Below are 17,203 nucleotides of genomic sequence, written 5' to 3' on the forward strand. Positions count from 1 at the left end.
CTTCAAAACGAACATTCCTACAAATTTTACGATACATTTCTCTAACTATTGTGCAGTATCGGCCTACTGACCAGTTTGTTTTTATCAGGGTTAGACTCAAAGACTCGTTTTTTTGGCATCTTCTGTGCACAGTAATCACTGCTCAATGTAAAATTTATTCTTACGTGAGTAAGTTCGACTTGCTCAAAACCATGAGGATTGTTACATGGAACATAAATGGCATAAGGACGTTAAAAGGTGGAATTAAAAAGGCTCTTGACTCATTGGATGCTGACATTGTCTGTGTCCAGGAAACAAAAGTGACGAGTAAGTTAGCTACAGAGACGTAAAACATATTGACGTTCTACAAAAAATCATGCATTCATATCTTCAATACCTATCTGCCTTAAACAAAATATGGCAATTTCAGCCATCTGCTCTTTGCTCCTCTTGCTGTAATAGGAGATTTACTTGACGAAAGGACAGCGATTGTAGAGGGCTACAACTCCTATTTCAGCTTCAGTCGTGGGCGCAGTGGTTATTCAGGTTGGTGCCAACAGTGTTTGCCACTCATGGATGTCTAAAGTGTCAGTGCACATCATTAAATCACACTGTTCTGTCTTTTCTAGGGGTTGCAACATATTGTAAAGACAGCGCCTCACCATTTTCTGCAGAAGAAGGTCTGACAGGCCTGTTGAACACCAGCCATGAGGGTGCTGTTGGCAGTTATGGGAACCAGAGAGAGTTTTCCAGTGAGGAATTGCAGCTGTTGGACAACGAGGGGCGGGCTGTCATTACACAGCACAAAGTCATGTACGATGGGGAAAAAATGCTCCTTTTAATAAATTCAGCTATTACCAAAAATTATTGGTTGTCTGACGGACTGTAACAGTATGCGCATTATCCATGCATGCTTTCTTGCATCGATGTAGGTTTGAAAACCAGCCTCAGACACTTACAGTTGTCAATGTATACTGCCCACGGGCAGACCCAGAGAAGCCAGAGCGGAAGCAGTTCAAACTGCAGTTCTACAAGCTGCTCCAGCATCGGGCAGAGGCCATTCTGAAGGATGGAAGGTAAAAGTCAAAGCTGGTTTGATATTTTCTTTCTTTAACTCATCCTCTCATTCTTGTTCTCAACATCGTCTTTCTTTATCAATTCCTACAGCCATGTGATCGTGTTGGGGGATGTGAATACTGCTCACCGACCTGTCGATCACTGTGACCCTGATGACATCGTAAGTGGGGGAATCAGACATCCTTCAAAAGACTTTACTTTGACATTTTCACCCATTCCTGATTTATATAGTCCTTCTAAAATGACCCTTTCTCTCTGTTTAAATTCAACAGAATGATTTTGAAGGTAATCCGGGTAGAAAGTGGCTGAATGGCTTCCTCCTTAATGATGGTGAGGAAGATGATGTTGAGGGTGATGACAATTCTTGCGAGAACAAAACGGGAAGGTTTGTGGATACGTTCCGTCATTTCCAGCCCAAGCGCACCAATGCCTTTACGTGCTGGTCCACTCTCACTGGAGCACGGCAGACCAATTATGGCACACGCATTGACTACATCTTTGCCGATTCCCTGTTGGTCAAGGGCCAGTTTGTGGCTGCAGACATCATGCCAGAGATGGAGGGGTCAGATCACTGCCCTGTGTGGGGGCACCTCAGCTGCTCCCTCCTGCCAAGCTCCAAGCTACCCCCCCTCTGTACCCGCCACCTGCCTGAGTTTGCTGGCAAGCAGCAGAAACTCTCCCGCTTTCTGGTCAAAGTAGAAAAGCAGGCTGCCAAGGAAACCTCCAGAGATCAAGCCCCGCTGCCCAGCTCTCAAGAGGCAGGAGAGACCCAGGAGAACCTGATTCCTCAAGGATCTGGGAACAGGTGTGGGATGAAACGGACTCTGACAGAAGAGTCTGGACTTTCCAAGGGAAAAAAGAGTAAGACAGTGAAGGCTCCCTTAAAGGCTCCCTCAAAACCTCAGGGCAGCCTGCTTGCCTTTTTCAAGCCCAAATCCACACAGGTGGTCCTACCCATGCAGGCCTCTGTGAGCCAGTGTATCAAGAACTCTGAGAAAACTGAGGTCAGAGAAGGACAAGCTACAGGGCCAGATGGACCCTCGGTCAACAGCATGGATCCTGAAGGTGCTCAATCTGTCTGTTTGGGTAAAAGAGATCCACCCCCCTTCAGCACCCCACAGGACACTGTTGATCGTCAGAAGCAGGGGCCGGATAAGCCCCTGACCTCAGCCTCAACAGTAGAACCATGTGTAAAGGGGGCTCCACTAGGCTTTTGGAAGACAGTTCTTCATGGCCCCCCCCAACCTCCACCCTGCAAGACTCACAGGGAACCCTGCGTGCTCCGCACCGTCAAGAAGGCAGGACCAAACATGGGCAGGCAGTTCTTCGTGTGTGCCCGCCCTCAGGGACACACCTCCAACCCAGAGGCTCGCTGTAACTTCTTTGCATGGGTGGACAAAGGAAAATAGCGCCGTGTCTATATCTACTGTAGGGACATAAAGATTTTCCTGACTGAATAAGCATCCTGCTCAGAAACAAATTGTCCAACTCCAAATTGTCACAAGTAAGATATTTTTAATTAGTTTATCTGTTTTGTTTTTGTCTTTAGAATAAACTCTTTATTTTTTAAATGTTGATGCATTCTGTCGTTTTTGTTTTGAGAAGGAATGAATGGATATTTGCTTGTTTCATCATCTTCCCATTGTGGATGTTGCATTACAAAGAAAATTCAAAAATGGAATTCTGTCTGTAATTAAGAATTCATTTGAAGATTCGGGATGGTAAACGCTCATGGTCAGAATCAAATAAATACTGGGACTTGAAAATACCATGGTATTCCCCTTTTTTAAGACCATGTTACTAACTGTCTCCACTAGATGGCAGTGGTGCAAAGACATTGATTGACAAAGACAATACATGCTCCAATAGCTCAGTACTTTTGTGATCTGGGGCCTGTTGCACAAAAGTAGAATTAAGACATCCGGGATAAATGACTCAGCTGAGCTCAATGAAGCCAAAACATGTGCGTCCAGGCTTAATTGGTTGCACAAAGACCAAGCCAGGATGAGCAGACACGGATTCATTAAGCCAGGTGAAACCAATCCTGGATAGGTGCGCGCTCACGGCTCACTCAAATAGACCCCGCCACAGATCACAGATTAACTGATTTACCATGGCAACTAGAGCCGCGTACTTTTCCCCGTCGGAAGCACAAATCCTCATGGAGGCATACGAGGAGGTAAAAGATATAATTAAGAAGAAAGGCAACACCGCCACAGTGATAAAGCAAAGAGAAAAAGCGTGGCAAAGTATTGCAGACCGCCTGAATGCGTAAGTAGTGCACAATTACATACTCACCGCTCCGCTGAAACATCACAATTACAATTCAAATATTTAATTCACATCTCCAAAAATGCAGTTGTACTGTAATTATGAAACGGTTAAATTTTTTATTGAAATGCACTGCAGATATGAGTGAAATTGTGTAAAGTAACTCCATCACACTGTATAAAGCTATGATAAATTTTTTGATATTTTTACTGAAAACAAGACAAAAATACCAAGTAATTTTTTGCAGTGTGACTCCATTAAATATGTGTGTGTGTGTGTAGATTAAACATGAACGGGCCAAAACGGACATGGCAGCAGGTCAAAATCAAATACAAGAACATTCTGCAGAATGGTATGGTCCCTGACTAATATTTAACAAAGCACAAGCATATATTGTACCCAGAAGGTGCCTGCTCACACATTGTCTGTACTGTTTTAGCAGTGAAAAAGAATACCCACAGACAAGGCACGGGTGGTGGGTCACCAAAGGCTGACCTTACCCCAGCAGAGGACATGGCCTTGGAGCTAAATAAAGGCAGGCCCGTCTTAGAGGGGATCCCTGGGGGGAAAGAGACGAGCATAGGTTCCTCCCAAGATGCCACCCGCTTCATTCAAGGTATGTCCTTCCATCTCTACATGGGATACAACCACATTCATATTGAATCAATTTGGACTGTCTGACTTTGGTTTACCTATTGCCTTGCAGTGTCTGGCAGCACTGTGTTCCTGTTAGAGCCACCAGCACAAGCACCAGACGATGCTGATCCAGTGAGTACTCCATCAAAGGCATACTGTAGGCCTGGCATGTCTTGTCTACTAGCTTCAATATGAATCCGATTAAATGTGATAGGGTGAAGGCCCCAGTGCAGCAGCAACAGCACATGATGGAGACGATGATGAGGAGGAGACCATCTCTCTGGATTCCAGAAGGCATGAGGTATCATGTTAAGACTGTGAAAGTACTATTTACTCTACAATGGTGAGGAGTCCTCATCAAAATCAAAAAATCTAATTTCTTTTACAGGACCCAGATGCTATACAGTGGGAAAACCAGCCTGGCAACATAGTGCGTATTAATAAAAGGACACCACATCCTGCCAAATTCCAGCTGCGCTAATTGTATTGTGTTCACAGAGCTCACAAGCTATCAGAAAGTTGTATGGCAACCACCTCCGGCGCCAAATAGAACTGGCAGACATAGACATTCAGTACAAGAAGAAAAAGATGGAAAATCTTGCACTGGAGTCCGAAATAAAAAAGAGGACAATTAGGAAACTGGACCTTGAAATAAAAAAACTTGAGAGGGAGGTGAGATATGCCTTCAATGTACACTGTATGCTAACTGTAACACAAATGTATTAATCATTATTTTTCTTTCCTCCCCCAGCTCCAAGAAGATGACACAGCTGAAAATAAAAATTAGGTATATTCTCGTAAAGTCAAGTGAGCCATGACATATGAGCTCTTATTGTGAGCACACAGGACGGTGGCATCTTTCTAAGGTTTTTTTTATTTTCCCAGCAATCAGTACAACCAAGTCATCGTTATAAGGCATCGCCCTCTTTTGCCCACCCCCCCAGCACCAGGTGTGGCCACTAGCCTATATGAAGGCCCAAAATTGTGTGTTCCTTTCTGCTCTGACAATGGCATGCCCATTCGTGCGAGATGTGGTGGATGAAGAAGCACTTGTGCTGAGGAGAGCCTTCAGGCGAGAAAGGGTCTTCAGGGACCGGTTGGACCCACTGGCCTTCCCTGATGACCATCTATATGAAAGATACAGGTTTTCTGCAGATGGCATCAGGTATCTATGCAGACTACTGGGTCCCAGGATTAAGCACCGCACTGCACGGAGCCATGCACTGAGTGTGGAGCAAATGGTTTGTGTGGCCTTGCGCTTTTTTGCTAGTGGAGCCTTCCTGTACTCAGTGGGGGATGCAGAACAGCTGAACAAGGCCACAATTTGCCGCACAATAAGGAGTGTGTGTCTGGCTATCAAAGCATTAGCAGATGTCTTCATCTCCTTCCCTGGCCACAGAAGACTCTGTGACATCAAAGAGGAGTTCTATAGGATTGCAGGTAAGAGGATCTACAAATTACAGGACAACTGTTAACACATAGTAGGATACTCATTACTTTGTGTGACAGGTTTCCCCAATGTCATTGGTGCAGTGGACTGCACACACATAAGGATAAAAGCCCCCTCAGGTGCCCATGAGGCCGATTTTGTGAATAGGAAATCCTTTCACAGCATTAATGTTCAGGTGAACATAACTTTTTGATATTGTCCATTGACGAACACTCTGCATTGCCAGTGATGTGCATTGATTGGTGTAATATTCCTCATCTTATGATTTCAGATGGTCTGCAATGCTGACTGTGTGATCAGCAATGTTGTGGCAAAATGGCCTGGCTCAGTCCATGACTCCAGAATCTTTCGGGCCTCTGAAATCTATCAGTGCCTATCACAAGGTAAGCCACACAACCCCTATTTATAACCATCATGGCTGTGTCAAGAATATCACTGTGTTTATGAGGTAGTAATGATGAGATTTTGTGTTGACAGGTGAATTCTCTGGTGTGTTGCTGGGAGACAGGGGGTATGGCTGCCAGCCTTTTCTCCTGACACCTTTCACAGACCCCCAGGAAGCACAGCAGGCCTACAACCATGCCCATGCCAGGACCAGGGCCAGAGTTGAAATGACCTTTGGCCTCCTGAAGGCACGCTTTCACTGCCTTCACAAATTAAGGGTCAGCCCTGTTAGGGCATGTGATATTACTGTGGCTTGTGCTGTCCTCCACAATGTGGCCTGCCTGAGGAAGGAGAGGGCCCCCAGAGTGCCACCAGCCATGGACTGGGACAATCCGGCAATCTTCCCTGATGACGACAGTGGTCGGCTGCTGAGGGACCAATATGTGTTGAATTATTTTAGTTAGTATGTGTGCTTTCAATTTTGGTTAAATATGTCCTGCGGTGGCAGAGGAATTTGGGTTTTTTTGGGTTCGTTTTTTTACGAATTTGGCCTCTTATGATGTTTGTGCGGTATACTGTGTGTAATACAAGGCTGCAGGGAGGCTACTGCATCCATTCATTTGTCTGTTCAGTTGATGTGTATGGATTTGTCCTGCATTTATTTTAGTGTGCAGACATGCAGGGTGTGTTATATACAGACCTTTGAATGTGTATGTATCATTTTGTATAATATGCTTGGATTCTGTGCTTTCCATCTTGTAGAGTCACTGTGACTTCAGTTTCGAAAGGAGCTGATGGTTTACCTGCTTTGTTTTGTCCTTATTCAATAAAGGAACATAATGTTACACATTGTGTTTTTATATTCATATGGAATGTGTATTTGTTTATATGACAGAGTACTAGGGCCACACTGAAGAAAAAGGATAAAGTCATAAATTTATGAGGCTGGTTCTTTCTGCAGAAAAGCTACATATTGTTTTTACAGTTTTGATACTTATGACAATGTGATACTTAATATTCTGGCACATCAGCATGTCTTTGTTTATGAAACCATACTGAAGTACAATTTCACGAAATGCCCCACATCTGTCATTTTAACAACTGTCCTCCTTTAAAACAACTGGTTACAATATTATGACTTGTGTTTTTTTCCCCTCTGTGGCCCTAATATTCTATCATTTTATATATAGCCTTATAGTCTATGGGAAACTGTAAATTATCTAATGATAGCAACATCATCTAAAAATCATTTTTTATCCAAAATCATTGAAATTAATGATCACAAACGTTTAAATAATGACAGTGGGTCTAGTTATATGTGATAACAATGTATAGTGAGCAGTGAAATAACTATTGGTTTCCATTTGTGGTGACTGCTGACTGACATTAGGGATGAGATTAAATAGATCCTGGAATTTAGCCTGGTCTGGAGCAGGCTAGCTCCACAGAATAAATCTCCATGGTAATTTATACCATAACATATCCTCCTGCCCCCTATCCATCTTTAGTGCAACCGGATTACGGATCAATTGAGCCAGGATCACCAAGATATCCTGGCTTAATCCCTTATCCTAGTTTTGTGCAACAGGCCCCTGGTCTGATGAGGTTGTGCCAATGTTGGGCAATAACTCAAGTATTTGAATGTATGTTCTTGATGAGCATGAGGAGCATGTCGAAAACTCTTGACTATTTGGGGGTTGACTCAATTTCACACATGTTTTGTGATGAACAATACATGACAAATATACAGGTTCATTAAGAATAACGTGCTCTAAATATTTGATTGGTTTGTTTATTCTATCAGTGATATTATGGTCTTATTGTAGTGTCAGTAGTGTCAATTTTTCTACAGTAGATGTAGTTTTCCATTTGTGTGTGATACTTCAAGTTCATATTTCCTTGATGTCACAAGGCCTTCCTCTACTAAGAACCAGGGGTGACATAACAGGAAATGTCCTCAAGCGCAATTTGTTCCCCCTCCTTCTTCGTCTTACTATTCTTCCATTTGTGGCGCCATACATAGTTATATACAGTACACTAGGATATTCTCAAAAGCATTTGGAAGGGAAGCAGTGTTGCAAGAAAATACAGTAGGATTGTAGGACATTATTCCCTGCCTATTTCAATACTTGCCAACTCAGAGAAGAGGTTAGTAAAATGATGCGTATATCGCCATGTCTATGAAACCATGTTGCAGTGTCTGCCATGTGGGTCATCACGTTAGCTTACACCTTGATTGTTGTAATAATGGCAAGTTATTGTGAACCTTTTTGGTTGTATACATAATCATATAATAATATAGTTTTGTACAATCCACAAACCAATTGTTTCCATTCATTGTGATCTCTTTGTGAGGTAGGTCAGTTTGAGACCTTTATTCAGGTTTATCTGATCACATTAGCAATGTGTGATTCTCCATAATTCAAAATGAAGATAAATTACAGAAAAAACATTTCTGTATATAAACAATGTTTATAAGTCTTTGTTTTATTCTACCATTACTGATATTAATCCTCCCAGACTGTAGGTGGCAACCTTTTTGAATAGGCCATAACAGACCTTTTCTTACTGCATTTCCTGGAACAGTATTTTGTGTTGATTAAAGGAAAGGGGGGGGGGGTGTTGCTGGAGTATAGAGGCCTGGCACCTATCTGAGTGAACAATGTTGAACTTTATCACCAAACAAGAGTAGATATACTCAAAACAATATCGCTCAACTTCAGATTAAATAGTGCTCTTAGCCCAGAGAGCCTTTGTGTCTTTATACAGAATCTGTAAAGCATGGTGAGCAGTGATTCTCTACAGGAGACCCCTGCTTTATGCCATCTGTATTTCATTAGATGAGTTATCTAGATGGATGGATAAATAAATAAATAAATACAATTGATTGATGGATTGATCTCAATAAATAGATTGATATAAAGAAATAGATAGTTACTTTATTCATCCCTTGGGCAAAATGTGCAATCAATCAAGGTCCATATTTCTGTATCAGTGGTGGTTAAAAAGTAGCCAGGGTTGTGATGAGTGGGATTAGACCCATATGTGCCAGTTTACTGCCTGCTGAGGGTAACTCAATCCTATCGGTGTTTCCGAACACCTAATTGTTCGTCTTTGTCCATGTGCATTGGAGTGTTGACGTGCTGAATGTTTACAGATTAAGCAGAATCGCATGCTGGTAGTCTTAAAAAAGCTTTTAACTCCTAATCTAATTAACGTTACCGTGTCCCACCCACGGCCTCACAGAACACACCTCAAACTTTTTGAGGTGTGTTCTGTGACCCTTTTTACTACCAGGGTCATTCTGTAGTACTTTGTTATAATTGAGAAGCTGTCCATTCATTGTGTGCTTACTGGTAAAAGAAAACGAAAAAAACAAACATTTTGTTTACATATTATATTGTTCTTTTATATATCTTACTTTCCTAACCCTAACCACATAATCAAAAGGTTCTCTCTTAAATGCAGTTTAACATCTGATGTTAAACTAGTATATCCATAGAATGATGAGTAGGATCCGTCAAACGTAACCTAACAACCTGTGGCTGGTTTAACAAAGGGTTAAATATGGGTGTTCCCTTCTCTCCCTTACTCCCTCTCAGGCAAGTACTAAGCTTTCCCTCTCTTTATCTCTGTCCTCTTATTTATATCGAGGAGCTTTGGAGAGGAACAGCTCCTTATTGTTGAACAGGATATATACATGTTGTGGATGTGGATTTTAAAGGGATATTTTTGACATTTCATTGAGAGAAGAGTCAAGGTAAGTTGCTCAGTGAATTGTGTGTGGGAACTGCCATGTAATGTGTGGAGGAAGTGGAAGGTAAACTGTCAATAGAAAGGCAGTCTTGCATCAGACAAGAACCATGTGCTCTATGAATACTGAGGCTATGTCTGCAGTTACTTGAACTGGAAGAGTAAATGTAAGAGTGAGTAGATATGTTCTAGTTACCACAATATGGTATATTTAACATAGTTTACTATACTCATTTATTTGAGTATGCCTACATCACTCTACCTATTTCTTTGACTGGAGGTTTGAGAACTGAAAACTGATTCATTTCCTCATGTGACTAAATTAGTAGAAGTAGTATAAATTTGCCTTCTTAGCCAATAAGTAACATGTTGATAACTGTTTTACTATGTGTGTATCTACAAATATGTGTATGTGAGAGTGCTGCTGCTCATCAGAGTGCTGCTCCTCTCAGGTGACTTTTATCACTCTGCACATGAGGGTATCATTCAATTAAAGACTGATATGAAATAAGACAACCTGATTTCTTGCCTTATGTGGCCAATAAGTCAGAAGTTGATAAAGCATGTTACCAATTTGTCTTAGTATCCAGTAACTAACATTACTAATATTTCTTAGTAATGAACATGTCCATCATCACCAATAGGTTACTGTATCCTCCCTGTTTTATTGGTATTGCGGTTTCTGGATGTTTTAAATAAGAATGTATTTAAGATAAGTGTGTTAGTCTGACCTTATCCTATAACCATAGTACTAGGGCTAGACAGATCAGTGTTAACCTCAAAACAGGAGCCCATTGTTGATGTTTTTTGCATGGAGTCCTGCTCTTAGACCAGAAGCGCTAGTGATCTCTACTTGAATGGGTTCAAGGGTTAAGGAAGTTGACAAATACTGTACCCCTTTGATGTGAAATACTTAGGTTGGCATTGGCATAGTGGCAGTGCGTGTTTGGTGTTCTCAAGTATCAGATGTGAGACCGTGAGGTCAGTCTGGCCCAGAGAGATCTGGCCTGTGACCTAGTAGCAACCAGGAGTACTAACGAGCACAGGAACTGCTTTCCTGCCTACTTGATGTTGCCCAGAGCAGATTAGTTCAACATAAGTCCTTTCACAACATTTGTTATTTAAAGCATTTCCTGTCACACAAGCTCCAACTGGCTTTACATTTCCCTGCTGAACAAGTAGGATAACTACTTTATAACGCTAGATTTTTCCAGTGGGCTATTAACTCTACAAACCTCCCTGACTTATGAAGAGGTTTCGCTTGTTGATCAGGGTTTTGCCCCTAAGAGGCTTGTGATGGTGGCCTACTCCAGGCCTTATTTACAGTACATATCTCAAGACATAACAAGTTCTCCAGTGTTCAGTTTACTGTTCTGCATAATTCATCAGTCATGTGTATCTCATTGATGTCAATATGGAAAGAATGATTGAATGATTGAAGCAGCTTCTGTAGTCGCAGATTTGTGTTAATTTAGTGCTGTCCTGTGACATCATGACTTCATTGATGTTATTAGACTTGTTCCATTTCCCTCAACCTCTTCATGCATAGATGCAACAGAGGATTGAGTTCACATAATTCAAATGATTGTGGGTGACTAATGTCCATTTCTGCAGTATTCTGAGCCCCAGATGCAAGCTTACCTGTCCTTTGTTACTTGCTATTATGCCTCATCAAAATGTATATAGCATCTATTCTAAATAATAAATATAGTGCAATCTGGGCTGTACATTAAATAAAAACATCTTCTCCCACAGGCTCCATTTGAGTCTTGATTCACCTAAAGGAGGTACTGTCAATCCCAGAGGAACTTCATTATCAGTCCATATTTCTTCTTCTTATCCCTGAAAACGAGAATGGAGCTACAGAAAATGAATGGCCATCAGAGCATGGATGGGTAGGTGTCTATCTCAAACACGGAGCACTGCAGAAGATGCAGCAGTACACAGATCTCATACCGCATCCCATATGCAGTTTATGACTTTGTTTAATTCTCTGTGTATTTATGATGTATAATGTTGGTTTGTGTAAAGGTTTGATGGGCTGGAGAGCATGGCAGAGCGTGATGAGTTCCTGCCTCACAAGAGTGGAGGGAAGAAGGAATCCCAGTTCACAGATGTGAGTGGAGGAGTTTTGCCTTAGTTCAAAGGTTCTTTGTGTGGACATCTGTGTAGTAGGAAGCCATTCTATGTATGCATTCGCTAAATGTTTATTACATGAAGCAAATGGGAGCATACAATGATCATATTAATGTATAGGTAACTGTGCTAGTTACAGAAGCACCTTCCATTTCTGAAGAATCCTAGATATGTGATTCTGATTATTCCTGTTCCACCATAGTTTGAGGGGAAGACTTCCTTTGGCATGTCCATTTTCAACCTCAGCAATGCAATCATGGGCAGTGGGATTCTGGGACTGGCGTACGGTATGGCAAATACTGGAATCATCCTGTTCATGTGAGTAAACCTGCAAAGTGCGCTTTTCTGTGTGAGAAGTACAGTCTATACCCAATAGGGTTATAAATTGGCTTTGTATGATATGTGACAATAATCTCTAGAGAATATCCAGACCACTGCCCTTCTTGCCAGTGGATCCATCAAGTACAAACTTCTGTTTGCGTTACAAGAATAGTGTAGGAATGTATGAGTGTGTATGTGGCCCATTTGTTTATAGAGGAGTACACATTCCCCTTAAATCAGATCTGAGGAGTTAAAAATAGCTTATAGTGATCAAATCAAAGGCATGTCTCCCTGGATCAGACCTGTCCAGTGTTGTGGGGGAGGGGACAAGTCAGACAGGTTGTGGGGGAGGGGCACAGCATTCTGTCCTTTGTGGGCCAATAACTTCCTAGGTCTACTTGCCCTGTATGGGTTATTCTTTCTAATATGTTTAACCTATCAATGACTTTCAGTTTTTAATGATTTCATTCATATATAGCTGTTTTAGTTTGCATTTCAAATAACATTGATCTGGACACACTGCACACTGTGAAGCTACATTGTTACAATCATATCTTCATGCCATGCAAGAAGCTGCAACAACAGACCACTGCATGAAATACCACTGGGAAATTAGGCAATTTAAGCAATTTCACGAGTTTTTGAACAACTCGTAAATCCAGCTGTCCCAGCTTGCGTAATAGCTAGGTTTTCTTCCCCAAACATTTCTATGAAATGATGTTCATTTGGTGGTTTGTTGGACAGTGGATGTATATATGTATAAGAAAAATGAAGAGTAATTTGTATGAGTTCAGAATGAACATTCAAGTCCTTTGGTGTTTCGTTCCGACTACCATCAGTGTATCTGTGGTGTGCTGCTGCAGAAAGAGAGGGCCATGTGTCTGAAGCAGTGCTTGAATCACTTTATGACTTGACTCTTACCTACTTTATTCTTGTGTGTTTTCAGCATCCTGTTGACATTCATCGCTATTCTATCAGCATATTCCATCCACCTCCTTCTAAAATGTGCAGGAGTTGTAGGTAGGAATTATGTTGTTTACTATGATGTTTCTGTTTTAAAACATTTGTACTTGGAAAATCATGTTTGTGTGTGTATGTGTATGTGTGTGTGTTTGTGTGTGTATGCGTTTACAGGAATACGTGCCTATGAGCAGCTGGGGAACCGGGCGTTTGGATCGCCAGGCAAAGTTGTGGCTGCTGTTATCATAACGGTGCACAACATTGGAGGTATGGTGTCATTTCCAGTGTCACAACATGGTGATGTAGTGAAGCAAGAAAATTGAGAACACATTGTACCTGTTGGATTTTAAATGTTATCTATGACTCAAAACAGGTGGTTCTGTCTTTCAGCAATGTCCAGCTACCTCTTCATTGTGAAATCTGAGCTTCCACTGGTCATTCAGGCCTTCCTTGGCCAGCATGAAAACACAGGGTGAGTGTCTGGGGCTTGGAAGGCATCTGGCTTCTAACTGCCATTAATATCTATGTACATTCTAACTTTATATATTATGTAAAGAGGCGTGTACAATGTTACTGTAGTTGGTACCGATAGAAAGGTTACCAGCTTAGTATCTGACTTGTCTGTCTTGTCTGTCAGAGAGTGGTTCTTGCAAGGAAATTATCTGATCATCATCGTAAGCGCCTGCATCATCTTTCCACTTGCACTCATGCGACAGCTCGGTATGTCCATCGGTCATCATCACCCTTTCCATCCCTCGCTGTACTGTGATAGCATTCATGTTTCATCCCATTCTCTTCATCACATTTGTTTACTTTCTTTAAAAGAAGGTCATTCACTTGCGTTCCAAGAACTAGAAATACAACTTAACATATTGTTTTCCTTTGTCTGTCTGGGGTAAAATCCCTGTCATTCTGTTGGCTATATCTAACAGACACGTAGTCTGTTGACATGTCTATGACCTTGATGTCATCCACCTCCTAACCACCTGCTGTGATGTGTTCATTACCCTCCAGGTTACCTGGGCTACACCAGTGGATTCTCCCTCTCCTGCATGGTTTTCTTCCTGATCTCGGTGAGCGTTGCCTCATGGTACTGTCCTGTTGTATAGCAATGATATACATGACCTAAAACACCTTGTCTACACGGGAACAACCCCCGTCAGCGGCATAGGTTTCATCATACACATTTAGCACTGTGAGATGTATTTGTCAAATTGTGGAAAATATATGCACTTGACTTGAACCAGTTTGTGTTTCCCACCAGGTGATCTACAAGAAGTTCCACATCCCCTGTCCACTGGAGAATAGCTATACCAATGACTCTATATACAGTGACAGTCATTCGAATCACTCCTTCTTTCATGATCACAACGAAACCGAAGATGACTCTTGTGAAGCCAAGCTGATAACCATCAACCCAGAGGTAGGAAAGGAGGCCATCCTGTCAGGAACTATTTGCTGGTACTCACCAGAACAACTCATTCAAATGTTGTTTGTTTGTCCTCTAGACAGCCTACACCATTCCCATCCTGGCTTTCGCCTTTGTCTGTCACCCAGAGGTGCTGCCCATTTACACAGAACTACGAGAGTAAGTCTGAAACTTCTGAGATCTAGTTCTATAGTTGAATTAGCATGTCGTTTACGCTTTCAGAATTCTCAAAGCAGATTTATTGACAGTATTCATGATTCCACTCATTAGACATTCTCCTTCAGTGTTTATTTTAGGAATGGAATGTGGACCAGCATAGCAGAATGACTCATTTGATCTGTGCTTTCTCTTAACTCTAGTGCTACCAAGAAACGCATGCAGACCGTGGCCAACATATCCATCCTGGCAATGTTTGTTATGTACTTGATAACTGCTCTCTTTGGTTACCTCACCTTTTATGGTAAGACATAACAATAAGTCCATGTGATCTGCTCAGACAGATGAGCTTGCTCTTACCGGAGATTTAAGGAATGAAGCATTATACACACTGTTTTCAAATTGCATACATAGTGTATACATCTTAAAGTGCTTGCGTCATGAAGTATGACATGTCTTGGTTGGTTTGTCTGTAGTCGCAGTAGAGTCGGAACTCCTTCACACCTACAGTTCCGTTGACCCATTGGATACACTGATCCTGTGTGTCCGTCTGGCTGTGCTGGTCGCTGTCACCCTGACCGTTCCAGTGGTGCTCTTCCCGGTGAGAACACTTGTCATAGCACTCAGCTCAACTGTATAAGAACCAGTAGAACTGTTCACACTTGAAACACCACAGTTCCGGGAAGTTGTTTACAAAACAATTGACCAATTCTCTAGTTTGTTCAGTAATGTAACTCCACCCTGATGAAGCCTCTTGTCTTGTTCTCCCTCCCTCCCCAGATCCGCAGGGCTCTTCTCCAGCTGCTGTTCCCTGAGAAGCCCTTCCACTGGGCCAGACACATCTGCATCGCCATCTGCCTCCTCTTCATCGTCAACCTGCTCGTCATCTTTGTGCCCAACATCCGAGACATCTTCGGTCTCATTGGTATGTCTACAGAGACTAAATGGCTGGCTGCCTGGCTAGTAGTTTACTTGGGTTTCTAACACGTAACATGCTGTAACGCCCCTTCCCCTGCTGTCTCCAGGAGCCACCTCTGCACCTAGCCTCATCTTCATCCTCCCTGGAATCTTCTACATCCGGATCATTCCTGAAGAACAGGAACCTTTAAAATCCAGACCAAAGATTCAGGTAGCCCACAGACTGATGGTTTAACTTTGATTATCAGTAACATTGAACAGTCAAGGTTGTATACATTGTAGTATTCTGGTATTCATCTCATCTCCCTCTTCCTTTTCCTTCTCCTCGCACAGGCTGCATGTTTTACTGCATTAGGGTTTGTCTTCATGGTGATGAGCCTATCCTTCATTATCTTTGACTGGGTGACTGGACAGGCACGGAGCGGAGGTGGGCACTAGCAGCTGAGACTCCCAGACAGTAGAGAGGGAGTACCCACCACATGCCAAGCCAAGCACTCCCAGTCATCAGATTCACCCCATACCTACCCCGTGACAAACCAAAGCCTAACTAGAACACTAGCAGAAAAATGGGAAGAACATGTTCCCCTCAAGAAAAACAACACTCCTGTGTTGTAAATGGCTGAAGTTCAGAAGGGTTATCACACATCCAGCAGCACACAGAGGTTTTGTTATCAGATAGCCACTGTAGTAAATAGATACAGTATATAGAATATATTTAGGGAACCAACACAATTCCTAATTTTCAGGAAGGTGTTATGAGGCACTAGCCAAGTTTCGGTGAGAGCCGACAACCTAAATCATGAATGATGTGAAAAAGAGTCACACAAGAATAACTACTTAAGTGAATTTCAGTTTTATAATGGTGCAGAATATTTTTGTAGGTGTACCCACAAATGGCTCCACCATTGCCAAAGTATGTCCTATGTAATATCTACCTCCCTTTAAATAACTGTTTTCACACATAAAGAAACAGATCTGGTGTTCTGGGATGCATATTTATTATAAGTTCAAAGTCAAATTTGTTATGTATGTTTCGTATATACAACTCTCCCTGACTTTCCATGAATTGTGTTATTGTACTTTGATACTTCATGCTTCTAAGACCTTTCCATTTGATCTGCTGTATCTGTGCAAATTCAACCATAACGCAATCAACATGTGTAGCCCTACCTGTATGATCACACTACCGCCTCCCATCATGGACTACTGAATTAGAGTGAACATTTGTTTTGATGTTTATATTTTGGTCCTATTTGGAAACTTGAAATCAATGCTACATTAGGTATATGCTATTATATTTACCATTGTGCTTAGACCAACATCCCTAAATACTGTTACCATTAAAAACAGCAGATATTATAGGAATTTCATGAATTGCAATGCAACAGGTATGTTTGTTTGAAATACTTCTGTCTTTCAACTCTACTAAAGATTTTTCAGAAGTGATAAGATGTTAATCTTCTCTAAGGCCTAGTTGTGAAGATTAGTCCATGGGGGCACAGCTTTGACCAAAGCCCTCTCAACTGCTTAGATTAACTATCTGAGTATTCATAGATATTCATGTACACCATCATTCAACAAAACAAGATTTCAGTATGTTTTTTATTTTGTTTTTTTTGTATTGTTTTCAGTCAACACAAATGATATGTTCACACAGCGTTTTAACGTGTATTTAATTGTATGTTTATAATTAAAAATCAGTCAATACGGTTCAATGTTTACATTTCTAAATA

General features: G+C 41.7%; 3 protein-coding genes across 5 annotated transcripts; all 3 read left to right on the plus strand.

The window, feature by feature from the left end:
• Positions 1–8: 8 nt before the first annotated feature.
• Positions 9–11,391, plus strand: apex2 (APEX nuclease (apurinic/apyrimidinic endonuclease) 2). The gene is made up of 7 exons (XM_067239067.1): positions 9–306; positions 442–525; positions 609–792; positions 912–1,055; positions 1,147–1,216; positions 1,329–2,560; positions 11,306–11,391. Exons 1-6 carry the CDS (start codon positions 192–194, stop codon positions 2,463–2,465), a joined length of 1,734 nt encoding a protein of 577 aa, XP_067095168.1. The 5' UTR covers positions 9–191; the 3' UTR covers positions 2,466–2,560; positions 11,306–11,391.
• LOC136945308 (putative nuclease HARBI1) lies at positions 2,953–6,665 on the plus strand. 3 transcript variants are annotated; one of them, XM_067239070.1, is made up of 13 exons: positions 2,953–3,327; positions 3,609–3,679; positions 3,767–3,943; positions 4,034–4,095; positions 4,178–4,264; positions 4,352–4,393; positions 4,462–4,635; positions 4,715–4,733; positions 5,080–5,128; positions 5,234–5,403; positions 5,473–5,588; positions 5,685–5,796; positions 5,891–6,665. In XM_067239070.1, exons 1-13 carry the CDS (start codon positions 3,170–3,172, stop codon positions 6,259–6,261), a joined length of 1,608 nt encoding a protein of 535 aa, XP_067095171.1. In that variant the 5' UTR covers positions 2,953–3,169; the 3' UTR covers positions 6,262–6,665. The 3 variants fall into 3 exon arrangements, with proteins under 3 accessions (XP_067095171.1, XP_067095169.1, XP_067095170.1); XM_067239068.1 differs by having other exon boundaries at positions 5,080–5,403; XM_067239069.1 differs by having other exon boundaries at positions 5,080–5,403; positions 5,497–5,588.
• LOC136945309 (sodium-coupled neutral amino acid transporter 3-like) lies at positions 11,314–17,180 on the plus strand. Its single transcript, XM_067239071.1, has 15 exons — positions 11,314–11,445; positions 11,582–11,666; positions 11,889–12,004; positions 12,954–13,027; positions 13,142–13,234; positions 13,358–13,439; positions 13,605–13,687; positions 13,982–14,040; positions 14,232–14,390; positions 14,476–14,555; positions 14,756–14,856; positions 15,029–15,153; positions 15,333–15,477; positions 15,578–15,681; positions 15,804–17,180. Exons 1-15 carry the CDS (start codon positions 11,405–11,407, stop codon positions 15,906–15,908), a joined length of 1,452 nt encoding a protein of 483 aa, XP_067095172.1. The 5' UTR covers positions 11,314–11,404; the 3' UTR covers positions 15,909–17,180.
• Positions 17,181–17,203: the final 23 nt, after the last annotated feature.

This window comes from Osmerus mordax, chromosome 7 (assembly GCF_038355195.1).
Source record: "Osmerus mordax isolate fOsmMor3 chromosome 7, fOsmMor3.pri, whole genome shotgun sequence".
In the NCBI taxonomy this organism is placed as follows: domain Eukaryota; kingdom Metazoa; phylum Chordata; class Actinopteri; order Osmeriformes; family Osmeridae; genus Osmerus; species Osmerus mordax.

Coding starts and splice junctions, on each gene's coding strand:
- apex2 (XM_067239067.1), top strand. CDS start 192: ATGAGGATTGTTACATGGAACATAAATGGCATAAGGACGTTAAAAGGT. Junction 1,056..1,146: donor GCCATTCTGAAGGATGGAAG/GTAAAAGTCAAA, acceptor CAATTCCTACAG/CCATGTGATCGTGTTGGGGG. Junction 1,217..1,328: donor ACTGTGACCCTGATGACATC/GTAAGTGGGGGA, acceptor TAAATTCAACAG/AATGATTTTGAAGGTAATCC.
- LOC136945308 (XM_067239068.1), top strand. CDS start 3,170: ATGGCAACTAGAGCCGCGTACTTTTCCCCGTCGGAAGCACAAATCCTC. Junction 3,944..4,033: donor TGCCACCCGCTTCATTCAAG/GTATGTCCTTCC, acceptor ATTGCCTTGCAG/TGTCTGGCAGCACTGTGTTC. Junction 5,404..5,472: donor GGAGTTCTATAGGATTGCAG/GTAAGAGGATCT, acceptor TTTGTGTGACAG/GTTTCCCCAATGTCATTGGT.
- LOC136945309 (XM_067239071.1), top strand. CDS start 11,405: ATGGAGCTACAGAAAATGAATGGCCATCAGAGCATGGATGG. Junction 13,440..13,604: donor GGCCAGCATGAAAACACAGG/GTGAGTGTCTGG, acceptor CTTGTCTGTCAG/AGAGTGGTTCTTGCAAGGAA. Junction 15,154..15,332: donor TTCCAGTGGTGCTCTTCCCG/GTGAGAACACTT, acceptor CTCCCTCCCCAG/ATCCGCAGGGCTCTTCTCCA.